Source organism: Fusarium mangiferae, assembly GCF_900044065.1.
Source record: "Fusarium mangiferae strain MRC7560 genome assembly, contig: FMAN_scaffold003, whole genome shotgun sequence".
Lineage (NCBI taxonomy): Eukaryota > Fungi > Ascomycota > Sordariomycetes > Hypocreales > Nectriaceae > Fusarium > Fusarium mangiferae.
This window is the reverse complement of record NW_024573923.1, coordinates 2,861,775-2,882,765: the sequence shown is the minus strand read 5'-3', so window position 1 is coordinate 2,882,765 and position 20,991 is coordinate 2,861,775. Positions and strand designations below refer to the sequence as shown.

Below are 20,991 nucleotides of genomic sequence, written 5' to 3'. Positions count from 1 at the left end.
TGAGCTTGAATATACCATCCCTGAATTTTCTGTGTATCATTGTGAGGGCAGTATCATGTTGCTGCTGGGGTGGTCACTCTTTTCTGACACGGCGGGATTGTCAAGGATCGCGAGCTGCCTTCTGCTTGCGAGTTGCTCTCAAGGAATATCCGTGAAGATTGTACTTCGTTTGACCGCCTATATGCACAATGCTTCTGATGTGAATCTATGCAAAGATTCAGGCAGTAGCCAAGCATATTCTCAAATTTCTTTAGAAAATCCAACTTGGAAGCTGGGGTTGAAGCTAAAAGAGCCTCGGCGGGGTCATTTGTAAGAACCACAGCACTCTTATCGTGAACATGGTAGTTCAAGAAGCTCTAAGTTTAGATGCCCATCGACGGCCTGTTTATATGAAGATGCTCGATGTACTTTGTTTGTCTGTTACGCAGGCTCCAAACCGCCAAGTCTCGTTCACCTTGCTGCATCATTGAATTTATACGATAGTTGTGCTTAGATTCTTATTAACACACAGCATATAGGCAATTGAGTAGCCCACACCTGAGGTTGAGGGCTATTAATTTCTGTAAATAGTGACTCCAAGGATACTATCCGATATGATGAGTTTGAGAGAACCAAAGAGAACTTTAATCGAGGACACTTCATCGAAAAGGCTGTAATCCAAACTATGTGCTGTTGTATGTACAATAGCTGACCAATACAGCGCCAGCTCACCTCAAGGTAGCTTTAGGTCCCGCTTTAACCTACAGGGATATCCACCTACACCGGACATTCCTATGCAAGCTGGCATCTCTGGTGGATTTCCAAGCAACCCTCCAGAAACAAGCACCTATCTGATTGCAGACAGTGCTTTGCTTCATTTTGCTTTTCTTTTCTCTTCTTTACTTCTCTTATATCCAAAGACAATCGAATCGAGTTCATCATAAGAAATGGTTCTTATCAAGAGCTTCGTGCTGAGCGCCCTTGCCGCTACCGTCGCAGCCAAATCCGCCGTCATCGAATTACTTCCCTCTAATTTTGACGATATCGTTCTCAAGTCCGGCAAACCTACGCTCGTCGAGTTCTTCGCTCCGTGGTGTGGACACTGCAAGACGCTTGCTCCCGTTTGGGAGGACCTAGCCAATACCTACGAGTACGCAAAGGACAAGGTCCAAATCGCCAAAGTCGACGCTGATGCTCAGCGTGAGCTTGGCAAGCGATTTGGTATCCAGGGTTTTCCTACCCTCAAGTTCTTCGATGGAAAGAGCAGCAAGCCTCAGGATTACAAGTCTGGCCGCGACCTTGAGAGTCTGACCAATTTCATCGTTGAAAAGACTGGTGTAAAACCCAAGAAGAAGCTTGAGCTGCCCAGCGAGGTTACCTACCTCAACGATGCGACATTTCCCAAGGCCATTGGTGGCGACAAGCATGTTCTTGTCGCTTTTACCGCTCCGTGGTGTGGACGTTAGTGTTCCCTGCGCCATGCTTTCGTTCAATCTCACTAATCTTGACATATTCCAGACTGCAAGAGCCTCGCCCCTACCTGGGAAGACCTCGCCAACACATTCGTAAACGAGAAGAATGTCCTGATCGCCAAAGTTGACGCTGAAGCCCCCAACAGCAAGGCAGTGGCTGAGGAGCAAGGTGTTAAGTCCTACCCAACCATTAAGTGGTTCCCTGCTGGCAGCAAGAAGGCTGTAGCCTACGAAAGTGGACGCAGTGAGCAAGCTTTTGTTGACTGGGTCAATGAGCATGCCGGAACTCACCGAGTCACCGGCGGTGGTCTTGACACTGTTGCTGGTACCGTTCAGTCTCTTGACACGCTCGTGGCCAAGATCACAGGCGGTGCTGCCATCGCCGACGTCGCCGAGGAGGTCAAGAAGGAGGTTGAGACCCTCACCGATTCTGCTCAGAAAACATACGCCGAGTACTACGTGCGCGTGTTTGACAAGCTGAGCTCTAACAATGACTGGGTGTCGAAGGAGCTCGCTCGTTTGGACGGCATCCTTACTAAGGGTGGACTGGCCCCCACCAAGCGTGACCAGATTCAGCAGAAGACGAACGTTCTTCGCAAGTTTACCCAAAAGGTCGAGGAGAAGGCCGAAGAGATCAAGGATGAACTGTAAAGGACCATTATATAATAAATGAGAGCGGGGAGGAAGTCACGAATCAAAGGGTTTTATGTATTTGGATCTTAGTCGACTAGACTCGACATGATAAAATCGTAACGAGACATATTAGCACTTCTATTTGCATGTGATGAATCGAAACAACCAAGAGAAAGCCCAAACACCGTGTATCTCTTATTGAACGCAAATTTTACGACGACTTTGTTGATCCTCCATCTTTCGCCTTGCTCTCTTGAAGAGCTGCTTCGAGATTATCCAGCCTCCGAGACATCTCATCCACTTCACACTATGTTAGCGGGATGATGCGGAACAGGAGCCCTTAGATACTCACTTTTCGCAAAGATTTCTGACGAGACGCCGGCAAATTTGTTAGACAGAGAGTTTAGGAGCTCCTCAACAGCGGCTGTGACATCGGCGCGAGCATCATCTGAAGGCTGTGACAAAGAACGAGTCAGCGGTGCTGTTGAAACTATCCATGAAGGCCTTGCAGCCCAACTTAAGCGTTCTCAGTGCGATATTGCACAAAATGAATCCAGATGTGGTTGCTTGAATCGCGGAAGAATAAAACATACATTTTCAGTCTTGCTGTTGGCTGTTGGATCTGGTTGCGGCTCGTTACTAGCCATCATGATATTGGGATAGGAGGATGAAAGGACGGTGTGTCGAATGAACAAAACTGAAGAAGAAAGAGTCTAATAGAGAGATACTGAGGTGCTCAAAGTGGATTCTGAGATGCAATGTTTGTCTTGTGAGCGTGTATATGTGCGTTGGTAGTTGTGTCTGGCGGTACCTGGTTTGTTTGATGCTGCTGAACTGCCCCTATTCATACTGTGCCGGAAAATAGACGGATACGGCATTTCTTTTTAGCACCACCTCATCAGCTACAACCACTGAGTTGCGATACGTACCACTTCCATGAACGCCAGGTCTCATAGCTCAAACAATATCTTATGAGGAGAGGCTGACCAGCCACCAAGTATCAGCCACCGCATACATCTACGAACCTATTTCCTCATCACACTCAATCTCTCAGTCATTACCACGTCGTCTTGGATCGACGACTAAACCAAATTTAGCATGATACAGTGATAGTCGCTTGCTATCGTGGGTCATCCATCCATCATGCCTCAAGCCCAACATCCAATCGCTACACTTATATTTATTGTTTTCATTATATGGCTCGTCTTTCCCGATAGCGACTACTCAAGTCAGTCTCTGACTCTTTCCGATCTCGCTGGCGAGAGACTTGATCATTTTCAGGATGCTCTGGACGTGCTGAATGCTTCGCGATGGGGCGATTTCGCACCAGTCCTAGGGAAGGACTCCAAGGCGAAGCCGTCTTTCTTAAATCTTACGGGTTTTCGTGCGGATGACAACCTCTCTTGGGGCGGTTTGAAAAGGTTCCGTGAGCGGAGTTTGGCCTTAAGCCGACATGCCATACCACCTGTTGGACAACATAATCTGTGGGACACTGGACATGGTGAGCCTATATGGCTGAATGCATCAGGGACTGTTCATGGAGAATGGGTCAAGCCAAAAGCCTCTATCTCTAGAGGATATAACAGCTACAATCTGAGCAAAATTGCTCCTGATATGGACTGGATTGGTGATAACGTGCCTTGGGCGCGTAACATCACTGGTCGCACTGGTCGCATGATGCTGCGCCTAGAAGGGAATCAAACCATCAACGAGTATGAGCAATTGCCAACTGAAAGTAGCGTCCCCGTCGCCGGGGGTCTCATACGGAGTGTCAAGGGCACGACGACTATTGAGGATACCCATGGCTCTGGCCATGACTGGGAAATGAGGCTATGGGGTGTTCATTGGCCACGTCAGGGTGTGGTTTTGATGACCACCACCAGCGAGAAGTTCGAGGGCATATTCGGCTTGCCGCACCTTACACCAAGTGAGGATTTCTTCCAGTCTAGTCAGAGGCTACTTAACGAGTCGATTGCCCACACCATTGCGACAAAGAGGGAGAACATATATGCAGACCAGACTGTGCCATGGACTTCAGATCTGGAAAACCCTCTATACACTACTAATCCATCGCCACACTGCGAATATGTTATGTATGCGCAAGTCTTTCCACCAAGTCGGACCCATTTCAACATAGATTCCCAGGAATCATCGAGGGACGCGTTAGAGGCTGTTATCGACGCTATTGAGTCGGAGTTACAATCACCTGTTGGCGCACCCATCCCGAAGATACCCAAACTCCAAATGTCAGCTATCATCTACTCTCCAGACTGCGGCTTCTTCCTAGAGACCAAAGGACCACCAGATTTTGGCCCAAGCGAGGCCCAGCACTTAACAGGCATGAAGATAGAGGTTCAACTATACCAGGTCAAAACATGGATTCTTGTCTACGCAATCGTTGTATTTGGTCAGGTCAATCTCCTCAAGAACCAGATGCGCGAGTCCTGTACCCCGTCGACCATGGGCCGAGTGAGTTTTTGGACTATCGCCATGATGCTCATGGTTGACGGCATGACCTTCACTGCTGCTGCAACTTGGGTCTCATCTGCTGGCGCCACCTTTCTGCCGACATTGGCCCTCTTGTTTGCCGCATTCCTGTCCATGACCATTGGTGGAAGCTTTCTCGCCAAAGTCCATGAAGTTCAGCTCCCTGAAGCCCGGCCTCGACGTGAGCGGGAAGCAAACAGCATGGGTGATAACACCAATGGCACCGAACTACCCGCTGCAACGACTTCAGTCAGATCACTCTTGCCGGAGCCTGTGACAGCACACCAACCGGCCATGCCTCCCCCGCCTCGATCTCAGCAACAGCCTGTGATTGTTCCCTCCGATCAAGATGTTGATGCCGAGATTGCTGCTGCTGCTGCAGTCCCTGGCGCCACAACTGCGCAACGTGCTGAGGAAGCCCCCCAATCCTTCCAGAGCATCATCGGCCGCATGATTCTCTCCTCCCTGTGTATTATATTCCTGGCCATTTCTTCTACAACATGGTATCCCAATCTGAGGTCATTGTTCCTGAATTTGTGTGTCCTCGTCTATCTATCCCTCTGGATCCCTCAAATTCTCCGTAATACTCGTCGAAACTGCCGGCGAGCTCTTGCCTGGCCATTCGTTGTTGGCCAGTCCATCTTACGACTCCTCCCCGTAGCTTATTTCTGGATCAAAGAAGACAATTTTCTTTATGCTCGCTCAGATCGGCATGCCTTCCTTGTCTTTTGCGCCTGGCTTTGGATACAGCTTATCATTCTTGCCGCACAAGACATTATCGGTCCCCGCTTTGGCATTCCCGCTGGCTGGGCCCCTGATGCTTGGGACTACCATCCTGTCCTTCGCGAGGATAGTCTCGAAGCTGGTGGTTTGCCAATTGGCTTGGTTGTTGATGACACACCTGGTATCGAGCGTGCCCGATCATCAGTTGATGATGGCAGTAAGAAGCAAAGCACGACGAGGAGTATCGACTGCGCAATTTGTCGTGAAGTCTTGGAGGTGCCCGTGCTCACTGCCGAAGACGAAGACACCGGCGTTGCTGGCGTCTTCGCTCGTCGTTTATACATGGTCACGCCTTGCAGGCATATATTTCACAGTGCTTGCTTGGAAGGTTGGATGCGATTTCGACTTCAGTGTCCCATATGTCGAGAGGAGCTACCACCCTTGTAATACCGGTAGAAGATGGAAATTCGCACCTTTACACGTGGGTGGCACTGGTGAGCAATAGCGCGAATTTGAGATGTTTAGAACCCAGAATGGCATGCATGATAGACGCTGTATGTACTATTAAAGTCTGTCTCCCAAGAGAGTTTTTGTTGCATTGATAACGCAACATAGATATGTTAGTTCAACACATTTCCCAACCTCCTTGAACTCCGAGTCCGAAACACCACCTCCTTGAAAGATCATGTCTATATACACGGCTGGTAAACCATTTATACAACACGAATATGAGCACCGATACGCCTCTGGCCTCGCTACCAGTTCAGCCGAGTTTGACGAAATTTAGAATCAGGAATACCAGGTGGCAGACCGCGAGTGCCAACTTGAAGGTCCGCAACTCGAGTTCGAAGGTCGAAGTCAACAGAGCGAATTGTGAAGCGCTTTTCTTCGGGGACTATTCGTGGTATGGGCCTCGTGATGCCGTCGACATGATATGACTCGACCCCCATAGACAGCGCTTCTGACTCCTCAAGATTCATGACCCATGCACTAATATTTGCAACCATCTCGCTATCCCACATGCCCTCACGGCGGGCACTGCTGCGTAGAAGCTGAATAGCTCGGCGCCTTGTTCCTGGATCGCGGCATTTGGTTGCTACGACAAACAGAGGAGCAACAATTCCTATGTCAGCTGCGAACCTGGGCTTGAGATGCGGAGCTGAGAATCCCATGGCCGGGAACAATTCCTGACTTTGCCAATTTTCCCGTTGGCGATGTTGGCAGTGCTCAGGATCGGGGCAATCACGGGATGCGGCTCGCCTCTCTTCGTCACCGACTATTTCGGTACCAAGATCAACAATTGTCTGAAACTGAGGAAGAAAGTTGTCGAAGTCAGACTCTTTGTCACTGAACATCATGAGGTACAGGATTCTTGAATTCGTGGACAGCATTTTCAGTGCAGCAATGCCAGCTTTCTCCTGAAGGCTGACAGAAGGATTGTGCCGTGTAAAAAATAGGTTGTCGAACGCTTTTCCCCAAGCGTCTAGGTAATCCTTGAAATGAAGACCATAGTCAAGCCACGATTGGGGTAAGGTACTCTTGAGGTCGGTCTTCATGGCGAAAAGTTCCTCGATGTATCTCATAATTCTAGCGTTTAACGCATCACAGGCCACTCGAGCTTCGACAACAGATGTAAAAGTTTCTGGGATCGAGAAGGGCTCCTCTTGCGAAGGGGTAGTTGTGCCACTCGGACCAGGAGATTGTGTTTGCGATTGTGAGCTGAGCCTTATACTGAACGGCTGGGGGAAGTGGAATGCCATATCGTAGGACTTTGCTTGAATCGCCAAGCGAGTGAAAATGACAACCAATTCCTCCTCCAGCGAATTTTCGGAAACTGGAAGGAGTCTTTGTCTTTGTTGAGTGCGGAAGATGTCGAGCAGGCCAAGTCCCGTCTGGATCTGGTGAATGGCCTGCCTGTGATCACCAATAAAGGAATCAAAGCAGGCCAGAAGCACATTCGCCATGATCGAGGTCCTGTGCGATCTCTGGTCTTGGGTGTTTAGTTTCACCAAAGCATTACATGCATCACCATATCTCCTGATGGCAACTTGCCAATGACCCCTGACAAGCTCGACACGCGCGTCACCACCCATCTCCGATCCACTGTGCATGTTTAGGACAGCTGTCTGCTCGAGAGTCTGATACAGAGCACCCAGTGCAATAACAGCACATTTGATGGCATCTTCAGAGTGGCACGCCTGTAATACATAGTGCGTCCAGAAGAGGTTGTTGAAGAAGCCAGAAAGCTCGTTAGCAGTGTGTGAGCGGAATATGTCAAGGTAGAAGGATTCATTTGGTTGTATCTGCATAACGGAGGATGGATGGTAAGTAGTAGGTGACGGCGAAGTAGTCCCTGGGGATGTAGTCCTCAAAATTGATCTTTGATGGGCCCGACGTGGCAGGAGATGGTAGTCGCCGTGGAGAGGAGCAATGGAAGTGCTTGAAGATGCTTGGGCATCGTATGCTGGCATCGGCTTTGGAGCGATCCGAATCTCCTCGAACGGACGAGAACTGCGACTAGGGGGTGGGTAGCCTGTGCAGGTTTTGTTGCTTCGAACGCATTGCGTACAAGCTGGACGAGCCTCGTCGCATTTGATTCGCCTTTGTCTATAATGCCACAAAGGTGAGATTTTGGCTACCATTACACCCGAACACGACCAAGGTTGAGAAATAGGGGATAAGGATTGGGGGGACGAACTTGCAATTGGCACATCCCGTCTTGACTTTTGGCTTACTTGTCCGCACACGCTTTGCTTTAGCTGGAGGGGCTGCTGATGGTGCAACAAGGTCGGAGGAAGCTGAGGCAGTCGAAGCGACTGAAGTGGTTTTAGTTGAAGTGCTGGCAGCAGAGACAGATGGGCTTCTGGTGGTAGCGATGCGTTCAGTATTACCGGCACCTGTAATAGGAGTAGCCGGAGTACTCGTTGAAGCAGGAGAGACGTTGCTGCTGCTGTAAGAGCTCTCTGTATAGGGAATATCGATGCTATTGAAAGTGTTGACGCTGGCAGGGTGGGGAATAGAGGACGGATGAGTGGTCAGATCGGTTATTGGGAAGATCGTAGTCGTCAATGTTGAAACAGGTTGCACCTGTGCTTGTGATTCTGTTGTTGGTGTTGCTGCTGCTTTGTCCCTTGACGACGAAGAGGACGCATGGTTCATATTTGTAAAGGATACATGCGAGTTTGCTTGCCTTTGTGCGTGTGCGTGTGCGTGTGCATATGCTTGTGCTTGTTCTCTTCCCCCCGCTCTCTCGGAATGAGACGATGAAGATTCCTCTCTGACCCAACTCTGAGCCATAAGTACACCTAGACAGTAAAGGTTCCTCAGCAACCCAGCAAGTAAGTAGTGATACCTTAAGGTATCGTTTCACCTCACGGTAGCTCTACGACCACACGTCTTCTATCGAACCGTTTCTCGGCCGAGAAAACGGAGGAGGGTGGAGGGAAAGGGTAGTTTTAGCGGTAGTCAACAATCAAAGTTTCTGCAAGAAAAAGGTGGCAGAGGACTAGAAGCAGCCGGGGTAATAAAAGGATTTGGGAGGGACTAGTAGCAAAGAGTGGACAAGCAAGCAAAAGAAACTAAAGTAAGGCAAGTAAGGCAAGTCGTCACAGAGATGAGCACAGGGCTAAGTCGATACGCATGGAAACGCATAAGGGCAGCCCAACAGTGGCGGATAGTGAGTGTCAGCCCCGGTTCTCGGGCGCAATGAGGTCTTTCTATAGCTCATCACTTTTCCATAAATGCTATTGTGATCCCAGGGGCAGATCAAGCATCCATTAACAGGCATAGATGGGGCTCATACCGATATCACCGCCACTCCTAACCAGGAGAAGGGAAAAGAGGCTGAGGTCATCGGTTTCGCTGCCGGGGATAGAGACAAAGGGCCTGGGGCAATGTGCTCGAGAGCAGATCCATGGGAGTCTGGCGGAGCATTGGATGGGACAAGAAGTCCAGGGTTCCCTCGTGAGACAAAAGACACTGACTGACTGACTGCACGAGTCAAAACAGAGACGGGCTACGGATCGCCGGTGGGTTTATTCTAGGCATTACCCATATTATCATCTGCTCTGGTACGGCGGGCTCTGCCAAACTAGGAGTAGCACGCTCTGTGTAACCATCGCTAAGATCAAGCCGTTGCAGGACAGGCGAGACAGCCGCTGCAAAACGCATCGCTCGAGGACATGGAGGTACCACTGTGAGTGACTGGACTACTTGCGTAGAGAGAGGTGCGGGTATTGTTTTCCAAGGCATTGCCACAGGCGCCAGGGTGTTGGAGAGGTAATGTACCGAAGTGCACATAAGTGGTGCTTATGGGAGTTTTGACCATTTCCAGCTGAGAATCCGTGATAGTGAGTGGATTGGGTGGTGAAGATCCATGGACGGAACTTGTGGTGGTGGTACATCGACATAGTCCCCGAGATGAGTGCGACATTGAGTGAGGGTGAGTACATAGTTAGACTATGAACATGCAGCCACGAGTCCTGCTAGGTAGTTTGTGCCTGTGCCTGTCTCCTTTGAGCAACTCCAGGACAAGGATGGCTGATTAGACTTGGCCTTTGGGACGACCGGGGACAGGCCCGGACCCGTCCCATCATGAGCCTCGGGCCCTCCCCTCCCCAGCGCCGCTCTAGTGCATCCTTTTGGCGCCCCAGAGCTTGCTTCTTCGTTGGAACGAGACTTGTTCGCCCAATAGGGACTTGACATCTGACAGGGGGGCGCTTGTGCGTTCCTGTTGTTGGTCGCACAAGGATAGCTAAGCCGTCCTAAGATGGATTGACGCTCTGTACTCTGCAGTTGCAGGGCTGTTAGGGGCGCACTTAGCGCGGTGGCGGTGGGGGACAAGGGCATCTGACATTTTGTTTCTCTCCCATGTCCATCATGGGTGTTCCTTGATCGAGCAAGCATTCATGTTGGCGTTGATACTGATGTGATCCTCCCAGCTGTGTGTGTTTGGGGGGGCCCAGCGAGTTGGGTCAGCGCTGTAGCACTAGGGAAGATGTTTGATCTTGGCATCACAACATGTAATATCTCCGATGCATGTCCGCTGTGGGCACGATACAAAGACGCCCTGAACTCCTTTTCAGACAGTGCCTCCTGTACTCCAAGGTCTCCAGCTTATTGCCGGCCTCTTTCCGTTGAACCCGTTCAACAGCCCGTGAGGTGGCTGACTTGGCCGATGTTTAGTGGGGTTCCTAGGCTTGGCCGCTCGCTGGCAAGTGATTTTCATGTAGACTATGGGATTTATAGCACATTGGTTCTGCGAGAGGAAAAAGCAAAAATGACAGCACAGCAAAGTACAGTTCTGCAATTCGAGAACATGTTTCACTCTCTCGTTATCGTTGGTGGAGCTTCTTGTCGTCAGCCACCGACTGTTTCTGGGTGCCCTCTCCCTCTCTAGATCTCTAGCCTCTACACATGGACAACCCGACTCTTAGATACCCTCCACATTGGGAACGTTCCAAGACAAGAAACGTTTATGGATACATAAGGGAATTACGGATACAGATAGTGACACTGATTGATGGATGCTTTCAGAATGTGTGCCAGCCTGTCTCAGTTCTTAAGGTATCTGTATACCAATCTGGTATGGCGCTTAGTAGCCTTCATAATAATACTCCAGCTTGTACTATTGTGTACTCGTCTAATCTCGAGAATCTAGATCTCGATAGCCTCTCCTTCGGGTTGGTACCCCATATCATCCGGCTGGGCTACGTACCCTTTTGGTCTGCACAATACACCCGCTGTGCAGTATGAGGTTTTCAGCCATTACTTGGGAGGGGACTTTCTTGGCCATCCCATCATGCGGCGTAGTTGAAGACTAGACTGTCTCATCGTCCGTATTAGTCTGAGATCCCTTGCAGCGCTTGCACTGATTGTTGAGTATTCGTGAATCTCATTACCGCGGCCAATAGCTACCACCGGAGGTTCAGCATCTCATTATGTACAGGCGTCTTGTGATTGCAACACATACTCCATACTATATCCAGCTTCATTCCCAGCCAGGCGGCAACTTCCGCTGAAGGTATCAGTGCTTTTAGACTACTCCGTAATTAGTCGGCAATGCTCAATTCTGCCAAGAGATAAACCTAGCTCTCTCGAGCTCCCCTAGGAGAAACTTCCCGGTGGGACGGTACAATTTGTCAGACACCTATCATTACTTGTCTTAATTTTAGTCTCATTTTACGAGTAATTCTGGCTTGTTGAGGCGGGGTAGAATAGGTTGAGCGATTCGATATCGACGTTCTGAGACAGAGAGCCCAGTGTTCGAGGTCGAGGATTGAGGGCTTCAGGGAAAGAGCCTGATGATGTTTTTATCGTCTTTTGGTATCAGTCAATCTATTTGTTACCATCTTCAGCCTTATGGGATCGTTAAGATGTCGCAACACTCTCAGCCAACATGCTTTACGGCACGGGGCCCGGTCCGTTGACCTAGGCTAGGTTGTCCTCATGGAACAGCAACATTGCAACCCATTTCTGCCGGTATGGCCTTGCCCTGTGCCTGTCCATGAGCATCAGCACATACCCATGCTAGTCATGGTTCCTAATTGTGCCCCTGATACTCGGCTCGGCTCTCCACACCGGGCACGTCGACCGCACAGTAGCTCGTGAAGATCACATTTCGGCCACATTGGCCGCCGACGGCGTCTCCCGGTGCCAGGCTTTATCTCATCCTGGCCTCTCAAGCTACTTCTCTCCAAGTCTTGCCCTTAATGGTTGTGGACAATTTTTTCTCCTATTCGAGTCAGATCTCCATGCCGGTCTCTCCATATTAACAGAATTTATCAATCGTGTTATTGGTCCGCTGATCGTTCCATTTGTATCCAAGTCCAACCATCAAACTGGCGTATAACGTTACCTGTCCTCCAGGGATTCTCAAACATCCCCGGAACGTGACAGTATCGGACGCTCTGCTGTTTCAGTTTCCAAGCCTCGTTCCCTTGTTGAGCAACTGCCAACTGCCAACTACTATTGAAAAATACTTTACCCAATATTAGAGTTAGTCTTGTGTCGGTAAATGACCAATCATCTCAGGTTGGCAAATGAGTGCGCACTTGTCCTGATATTGAAACACCTTTGCTCTATGGAGATCCATGCATGGCATTGTCAGCTGTAACATTGGAATTGCCAAGAACCAGTCCTCCCCGGAGTTGGATGCTTTGCGTTGTGTTGCGTTACAGTGCGTTTCGACATTCCACAAGCCATCAGCCAGCCCTGATTACATCTCTGGCTGTGCCATCTCCCGTGTGCGTCGGCTCCGAATTGGACAAACGGCCGATTGGTGGGCTAAGCAAGGGCTGTCACGGCATCTGTCACTGAAACTCATGCGGGTTGTTTTTTTTTTGAACCACTAGGTACGGCGATGACAAATAGAAGCCACCTCCCTATACAATACCATTGGATGGCTCGCCAAGAGGCCCACAGGAACCTCTGTTTCCAGAAGCGCTCGTGTCAGTGAATGAGATGTTAAGACAGTTGCCTAAGTCATGCGTCAACGTCTTGGGCCATTCGGCAGTCAATGTGGATATAACATAGCAATGAACTCCATTCTCAGTCGATCATGAAGACAAAGTACAAGCTCAACTGCTGCGGCCTCCTGACTCATGTCTGGGTAACATTCTTGTTTATCTTTTCACTGCTGAGCCAACACCTTTTAAAGTTCACAAATTGTACACCAACGCGGACAAGGGTTTAAATCAAGCCTGTGGACGCATAATATCAGTCACTAATACGACAACCAGCCGAGAGAACCACAGAGCATCGCCCTAGGCTAACAACGGTAGAGAATGCGAGCAAGACATTGATTGAAAATGAATCGGCAATGTAACCTCATCTGGCAGTTGAGTCCGTGGCCTCGGCAGCCGGGATTACCACGCGCCTTTAATCTCATCTCAACAAAGTCTAAAATAGCTCAGAGATGTATCCGCCACGTGCATTGTACAACGGTCTGTATTCTTACGGCATAGATAGCTAGTCTATTTCAAGGCAGATTTAGTCAAAGAAAAAAAAAAGGAAGGGAGAAAGTTGCATGGCTGCATGGAGGCGTGGCACTGACCTACCAAGTCAGTCCTTCTAAACGCCACGAGCTATTGGAGATTTGAAACCAGTGCTGAATCGACTAAGAACGCGAGTCAATCGTGAGTCTTGTTCCCAGCCTCAATAAACGTCGAGCGGTCGGCCAAACAAGTAGTAGCTGATATTGGAGGGGAAAGGTCCGATCAAAGGATACAGTTTTACTACCACCCCGGTAGTGCGGAACTTCCGTTCATCACTAGAGATCGCAACTGTTCTGCTAGACAGGGAGAGAGTTTACGCGGGAGTTGGCGCCGGCCAACATATGACACAATGCATTTCATAATCCATTATTCCTATACCCACAGTCAAGTGGCCTTGTTTCTATACTAGGTTATCCTCGGGTAAAGCAAACAGTGCGTCTGACAGAAAGTATGTCGATTCTTGTAAGTTTGTTGCAATACCTACGAGTAAATTCGCACACAAACGGTTTGAAGATGCAACACCCATAATTCTAGTACTAATATTTGATATGCTATTAAGGAACTATTCCGTAATTTTACCAATGGCATTGGGTTCCCGTAGCAGCGAGTATGAGTAGGTGATCGCAACCTTCTGAACCTCTGATTCTCCGATGTTTGAGTGGTCTGTGGTGGGTATTTGAATCCCAGCGGAAGGCACTTGTTGCAAGTCTTATGTAGGTACTACAGTTAAGTGTTTCTAATCGAATAAGGATCAGCCGAGAGACTATATGTACATGAGCTGAAAATGCTCACAGGTACAGGAACATATATAGGAAACTTTGTCCACTAGCATGGAGCTTATCAAGCCTCATTTTCCACAGGTTATAACCACGGAAAGCCAATCTTTACAGTACAAGTTGTCTAAAATGCGCCCGCCCCTCGCGTTATTTCACATCTAATAAATAACGGTGGTTCATTGGTTAAGAAACGGGTAGCATAGTAACGTCCTCCAAGCCGCTACTGTCTTTCGCCGTCACATGAATTTATCAAGTACCGTGATGTCTAAATTCATACTTATATGTTTCGTTTGAGCGAACCTTATGCTCCAACAGCTAGTCCCTATCATGTTTGACTGTACAGGGGATCAGCTGTCCACCTAGCTCCGTGACGTTTGTCAAGCCCACCTGGCACTGGGTGAAGACTCGGCAAGGCTGTTACAATACCCTGCTTTCTATTGAATTGCTCTTCACGTCAGTGACACTGTAGTCACTGAGGCTGTTCTTTACATCGAGATCCGCCATAATGATGGCCATGCATCTCAATCAGATTGCCCGTCGGGGACTTCTCCTGTCGAGAAGTGCTGTGTAAAGGCTTGTCTAGGTATGGAACCTTGAAGTAGCATGCGCCTATCGGCCCGGTACATCCTTTCATTAAGAGCCTGATGTGATGATTTCTATCATCACATATTCACAAGGTTTTAACCATGTGGCCAGATTGCTGTCCCTTAGGCTTGCTCGGCAGGATCTTATGCCGGTAGTCAAGGTGGAGTTAGTAAACACGGCACGGCTGGGGGCGGCAGTTCGGACCATTGAATTCTCACATGTAGCTAGTGAGCACCGGTGGCTTGGTTTTCAGGAGTTTTGGTGTGACTTTGATGGTCTAGTGTCGTCGAAGTCTGCCGCTGGCAACGATGCATCCCTTACCTCGGTTATTGGCGGACAGATGATGTTGTTGATCACTGAGCTGAAGAATTGCCCGGGAAGTTATCTGCATTCTGTCCCAAAGAAGCTATGTTTGCGATGTGATCCCTCGTGGACTCTTAATCGTTAGGCCTAACGCTAAGAAGGCGTTCGACGACGACCGACGAGATTGACATATGATCTGAATATCATTGGGTACTTATATATGATGTATATGATTATTCTCTTGCTTCGTGACATATATTACTCTAGCATGTCGGGCAACTCCCCATCAGTGACCGATGATATGATCCGAGGGCTGTTACGACACGAATTACCGGAAATTGCCAGCGGAACTCAACGACGTCCATAATGGGAAACCCGTGATTCGACCTATGGACCGATTACCTTACTCTGTCTTTCAATGCCTTCTCAAAACGGCAATGGAGTGTTCCGGCAGTAGCCATGATCATGCAGCTTAGCTGTGCAGTTCTCGCCGTGTTGTGGGAGGGCGTAACGAACCCGAAAGCAATTGAATTTCACATGGTCTTAACTCAGTGAACACACGTTCTGCATATCTTGCCCGTGCCTTGTATGAACAGGCAAGTCATGCATTTCATTATATCTATGTATTGAGAAGTGATGGGGTAGTAATGAATGTCGATGGACAATATCCTGGTCATAAGCTAGAAATCTTAACAGCTATTGGATCAAAAGGTTCCAGCAACATTAAACGCCAATTAGACTGGCAAAGGCGCCGACAGAGGCAATATCAGAAAACTCTAAAACAGACAAGTCGCCAAACTAAGGACTCGGATTTCTCTGTATTACTGTTACCAGAATCAAAAACCAAAAAATGGCAAGGCCATTTGCTCTCGAATGACACTTTGCTGTAGTGTGACTACCCTACAATGACGAGGAGGTTGAAGGGACCTGATTTCTCACCAGGATTGGCTGGTAAGCCAAGTTCCCATAGCCGTGACAAGGCGACCAACCAGACAGCGAGAAAAAGTTAGTGGCAGATTTTCGCATCTTCAATTCTCCCAACCCACGCAAACTCAGTTTGCGATCGTGCTGCTGCAGCGATAGTCGAACCGACACTGCTATATGACCACTACCAACATCGCAATGTCGCAGGATCAGCCCCAAGCGCAACCTCCGTTGCCCGAGCGTAATGAATTTATTCACAACTCTGCCATTGCTGGCGCAGTTATTGCGCCTCTCGCCATGCTACTCCCACCACGAAAGATCGATCTTCGATTCTTCGTCCTCGCCAGTGCCTTCTCTCTTGCCACAAACCAGCTCGCCTACGAGTATACGGGCTCGTCAATCTACTCACGGTTCGGCAACCGTGTGGGCTCCATATTCGGAACCGAACTCCCCGAAGGTGCTCAGCGCACCCAACGACTGCTACGTGAGCACCGAGAGCGCGAGGCGGCACTCAAAGCTAGGTTAGGCCAACAGAATCCACAAAGCGAAGAGGAAAAGACGGGTGTGGCCAAGGCACTCAACGATGTATGGATGGGAGGCGAGGAGAAGAATTGGCGAGAGCAGCGTGCGAAAGAGCATCAACAAAAGATGGAAGAGGGCAAGGGTATTGGCGATATCATCATGGAGCAAGTCGCTGATGTCTGGAGTGGAAATTGGGGAAAGGGTGCCAAGAAACAAGATGACGAGACCACAACGGACGACGCTTCATCGATCGGGAAGAAATAACATTGTCTCAACTGAGGAGAGACAGCATAGATGTCCAAACAACACTGGAGGGTATCATCTGGTCGCATACCCATTGTCGACAAAATGCGACATGCACAAGACCGAACTGTACCACTATTAACGGAAAAGGCGAAGGGCCGCCAGGGCAATACGACTGTAATGAGCAATGAAGAGGGCTAGGACAACGTATATAGGGCAGCTCATGTCATGTACGATACAACAGTTTGTATAATCACGATCTTATCTCATCTACCCAACTCATCAGCCACTCAACAGGAGCATATCGGGCCACTGACCGGAGTGCTACATGAGCACTCAGCAATTCACAGTGCAAGGTGTTGTCAAGAAGTTTTCAGTCAATGCAGGCTGGCTGCTGCGATACTGAAGTGTTGCTTGCATCATCCACACCAGACCCGTCGTGTCCACTGTTGACAAATCGAGCGTTGTCGTGTCCCGGTCCCCCAACGCGGAAGGGAGGGGGGCGAAGGTTGGAACCTTTTGCTTGTCAATGGTCTTGGCGTTGAGATCATCCCACTGGAGTGATTCGTTATGCCATCGAATGTGAGGGTTGGGGTGGATTTCCTGGTATGCATCAAGCTGGGAGCTGTACTTCTTGCACAAGGGATCTCTCTCTCCCGGAGCTTGGCGTGGAATAGGACGAGGCGCAACGCGTAAATTGTTGTCCACTGCAAAAGATCTCATCGGAACCCGTACAACTGATCGATATGGGCACACGCCATCAACGAGCTCCACTGCGTACAAGGAATACGGGAAGACTCGTCAGCTTTAGCAGTGGCTGTGGTCCGTTGCGCTGTAGTGTTAGCCACGGGCTGGAAGACAAGTATTTCACCATAAATGCATTGGTGATGTGGTTGAGACAATGAAAATGCGTCAACTGGGCCTAGTATCCATGTGCCTGCGATATGAAAAGCTAGAATACAGGTAGGTAGTAAATTGTAATCCATGAGTTTGTGCTACACTACTGTCCCAGTAAGTGTTTATGCTGACGGGCTGTAGTATTACTTATAAATAAGAGATGCCGTGGTGTTTTTCTTACCAGTCCGGAAGTTACTGAGTTTAATCGGGGTTTACCTTCGCAGATACGGAATAATCGAAGTTAACATTTAATAAAATATCAGCATTCCCAGTACTTCATGATTACAAGTGTTCTTGTGATCCATAAGCGAGTAGATATCAACAAAGGCTCACATTAGCCACCACCACAAAAACAGCCATGAATAGAGGTTACTGTTCTAAATTAAGCAGCTGTGGCGCTTAAACATCCATTAACCAGAGTGAGGCTCAATGGCTTAACCGCACAGCACCACCCAAAAACCCTTCTTCCCAGTGATCGACCTTTGGTTGCAGGGATCCATGGCTTACAGCTGTCAGCACAGCCCCGGCTTGTACGTCACTCGGCTGTGAGTGGTTTCGTCATGGGCACAAGTCAGCGAGAATAGAACAAATATGCCCTTATTCTCTTGTTACCTAAGCTAAAGGCTGCCTCAGAATAATGATACCTAACTAGTTAAGCTGCATATTTGTTGTATTCCCAAGTATTTCCTCTCCTGTTTTTTTTTTTTCGATGCTCCCATCTTCACTCTTGTGCTTCACTCGTTTGGCGATTTTTTACGACGACGCAAATAGAACAGGCTACTACTCACTGGGCCCACAGCTTCCACGCGTAAGGCAGTCGTCCAATCAAAAGAGAGCTTCCACGCAATCCAGTCTCTTCGTCCCTGGCGACCCTTGAAACAACCCGCTCAAGCCTACCTAACCCGTTGAGCTGAAGTTCAGGACTTTGGATTCTGACCAGCCACCTAAGCTTGACCTAGCGCGAGGGATACATTTTCTGGTTCAACATCTTTCACTTTGGAAACGACAAAGCCAATTTGACATACACCCACGCATTGTTGTCAATAAAGATCAGGGCAAGGATCATTCGCCGAGTTTCAAAATACCGATTCTTGATCTGTGACGCCGTCCCGACCCCTCTGAAACAGCTTGTCGCAGTTGTATCTCCTTTCTTTGCCGCTTGGCGGCTTACTCCCATCAACTGCCTACGTAACCTCGTCCCCGTTACTCGAGAATCTCTTGCTTTCGTCAACTATGGCTTCACACGACTACTACAGCGGTGGAAGTCAACAGGCTCCTTATGGCGCCGGCCCCAACGCTTCTCCCTACTATCAGAATCACGAAACCCCTTCGCCGCATTCTACACCAGCGCCACCATATGAGCCTAGCTCGTACAACTCACACTATGCTCCCGACACCTCGATCTATCCTGCCGATACTGCCACGCATATTGTCCCGACCAAGCAAACACCATACTCGCCTAACGATATACAATATCCTCCTGCGGGCACTTATGCTAGCCCTTCTGGTCAGAGCTCAAGCCATAATCAGCCTGGCCAAACTGGTCAGTCTCCTTTCGACACTGTCTTTGACGATCATGTGTACCCGGCAAACTCGAACACCGGACCGACTCCCAGCTCCAGTACGGCTGACATTGGCCAACAAGGCTTCTATCAAGATACAAGCTATGCTGGAGGGGCTGCCGCTGCGCGACCTTACGGCCAGGAAGACATTCCCCTTCAAGATCGGGCCGCCAAAAATGACGACCCCGAGATGAATGATCATATTTATGACGCCCCTGGACGGTCTAAGAAGAAGGGCAAGAAGGGCAAGGTTCGCTTGGGCGAATTGGGTATGATTGGCTCTAACAAGAAGAGGATTCCTTGGGTTGTCTATATCTTTTCTCTTGTCCAAATCGCCGTTTTTATCGCCGAAATAGCAAGAATGGGTAAGATGTGAAGATTGATGTAGGAGGAAAACTGTCAGCTGACTCGTTCACAGGCGTGTTAACAGGAACTCCCATTGCGATCAAACCGCAATTCAACGTATTTATCGGCCCATCTCCCGGCTTACTGATCAACATGGGCGCCCGTTATGCCCCCTGTATGCGCAACGTGAAGGGTATCCAAAGTGTGGACAAGAATGCGAAGGGCGCCGTTCTACCTGGTCTACTTTGTCCTAATGCTACCAGGGACGACAGTTTCTGCCCTCTTCATGTGGTCTGCGGTTTCGGGGGTGACGTGCCAGATCCTAAGTTCAATGGCGATATCAACCAGAGTCCCGAGCCCAACCAGTGGTACCGATTCATCACCTCAATTTTCATGCACGCCGGTCTCATTCACATCATTTTCAACCTTCTTCTGCAGCTCACCATTGCGAAAGAGATGGAAATGGCCATTGGGCCAGTGCGGTTTTTACTCGTTTACATGAGTGCTGGGATTTTCGGGAACATCATGGGTGGAAATTATGCGCCGCCAGGACAGCCATCTGTGGGTGCCTCTGGTGCCCTTTTTGGCATTATTGCCTTGGTCCTCCTCGATCTTCTGTACTCATGGAAGGACAGACGCAACCCCGTCAAGGACCTTCTTTTCATCATTCTTGATATGGTAATCGCATTTGTCTTGGGACTTCTTCCCGGCTTGGACAACTTTGTCCATATTGGCGGTTTTCTCATGGGACTCTCGCTTGGCGTCTGTGTCCTGCACTCGCCCAACTCACTTCGACGGCGGATGGGCCAAGAGCTGTCGTACGCAGCCGTTTCTCCTCAGACTGGCGAGACGCCCCCTCACTTTTTCAAGAACCCTGTCGGTTTCTTCAAGGGGCGCAAGCCACTCTGGTGGGCTTGGTGGCTGGTTCGAGCTGCCTTCCTCGTCATGATCATTGTCGTTTTCATTGTTCTCCTGAACAACTTTTACAAGTATCACGACACCTGTGATTGGTGCAAGTATCTCAATTGCCTAGTAAGTTTCTCATCACTACTACACAAGATGACAAAGTGGCTAACCTTGAACAGCCCATCAACGATTGGTGCGATTGGGGATCTTTTGAGCATCTTAAGGAGCCCAAGAGTTCTTCATAAGTTGATAATGAATAGAGGCTGGGTCGGCAGAGACCCAACAAAATCGCATCAGGTTAAAGAGTGCGCAGCTTTAGAAAGTAGCCTGCACGTTAATAAGCAATTTTATTCATTGCAAGACTCGACACCATTGGACATAGCAGTTAGGTCATGCTCTTTCACTGGAAACACTATAGGGATGTTGGAGAATGCTACCTCTTGCTTTCTTTATGTCGATTAATGAAGAAATGATTTGTCCAGTGTCACCGTGTGCTTGCGCGTGATACCAGGATCTTACCGGCAACTCTCGGAATAAGTGGTGTGAATGTGACTTACTGACCACCATCAGCCAGTTGTACATTCCTGCAGGCTGTTGCTGTTGGCATAGTATCATACATTTACCCATCACACTACACTTG

The 20,991-nt window shown here is 49.1% G+C and overlaps 6 protein-coding genes across 6 annotated transcripts; 4 read left to right on the top strand and 2 right to left on the bottom strand.

The window, feature by feature from the left end:
• Positions 1-926: 926 nt before the first annotated feature.
• On the top strand, positions 927-2,102 carry FMAN_04219 (putative protein disulfide-isomerase precursor; the record flags this gene model as incomplete). The annotated part of the gene is made up of 2 exons (XM_041829096.1): positions 927-1,440; positions 1,498-2,102. 2 exons carry the CDS (start codon positions 927-929, stop codon positions 2,100-2,102), a joined length of 1,119 nt encoding a protein of 372 aa, XP_041679893.1.
• Positions 2,103-2,295: 193 nt separating this feature from the next.
• Positions 2,296-2,731, bottom strand: FMAN_04220 (uncharacterized protein; the record flags this gene model as incomplete). Its single annotated transcript, XM_041829095.1, has 3 exons — positions 2,296-2,384; positions 2,437-2,539; positions 2,678-2,731. 3 exons carry the CDS (start codon positions 2,729-2,731, stop codon positions 2,296-2,298), a joined length of 246 nt encoding a protein of 81 aa, XP_041679892.1.
• Positions 2,732-3,227: 496 nt separating this feature from the next.
• FMAN_04221 (uncharacterized protein) lies at positions 3,228-5,741 on the top strand (the record flags this gene model as incomplete). The annotated part of the gene is made up of 1 exon (XM_041829094.1): positions 3,228-5,741. The coding sequence occupies one exon, from the start codon at positions 3,228-3,230 to the stop codon at positions 5,739-5,741; it is 2,514 nt and encodes an 837-aa protein (XP_041679891.1).
• A 308-nt stretch (positions 5,742-6,049) lies between these two features.
• FMAN_04222 (uncharacterized protein) lies at positions 6,050-8,453 on the bottom strand (the record flags this gene model as incomplete). Its single annotated transcript, XM_041829093.1, has 2 exons — positions 6,050-7,901; positions 7,993-8,453. 2 exons carry the CDS (start codon positions 8,451-8,453, stop codon positions 6,050-6,052), a joined length of 2,313 nt encoding a protein of 770 aa, XP_041679890.1.
• Positions 8,454-16,074: 7,621 nt separating this feature from the next.
• On the top strand, positions 16,075-16,662 carry FMAN_04223 (uncharacterized protein; the record flags this gene model as incomplete). Its single annotated transcript, XM_041829092.1, has 1 exon — positions 16,075-16,662. The coding sequence occupies one exon, from the start codon at positions 16,075-16,077 to the stop codon at positions 16,660-16,662; it is 588 nt and encodes a 195-aa protein (XP_041679889.1).
• Positions 16,663-18,771: 2,109 nt separating this feature from the next.
• Positions 18,772-20,596, top strand: FMAN_04224 (uncharacterized protein; the record flags this gene model as incomplete). The annotated part of the gene is made up of 3 exons (XM_041829091.1): positions 18,772-19,465; positions 19,519-20,477; positions 20,531-20,596. The coding sequence occupies 3 exons, from the start codon at positions 18,772-18,774 to the stop codon at positions 20,594-20,596; spliced, it is 1,719 nt and encodes a 572-aa protein (XP_041679888.1).
• Between the last annotated feature and the right edge of the window lie 395 nt (positions 20,597-20,991).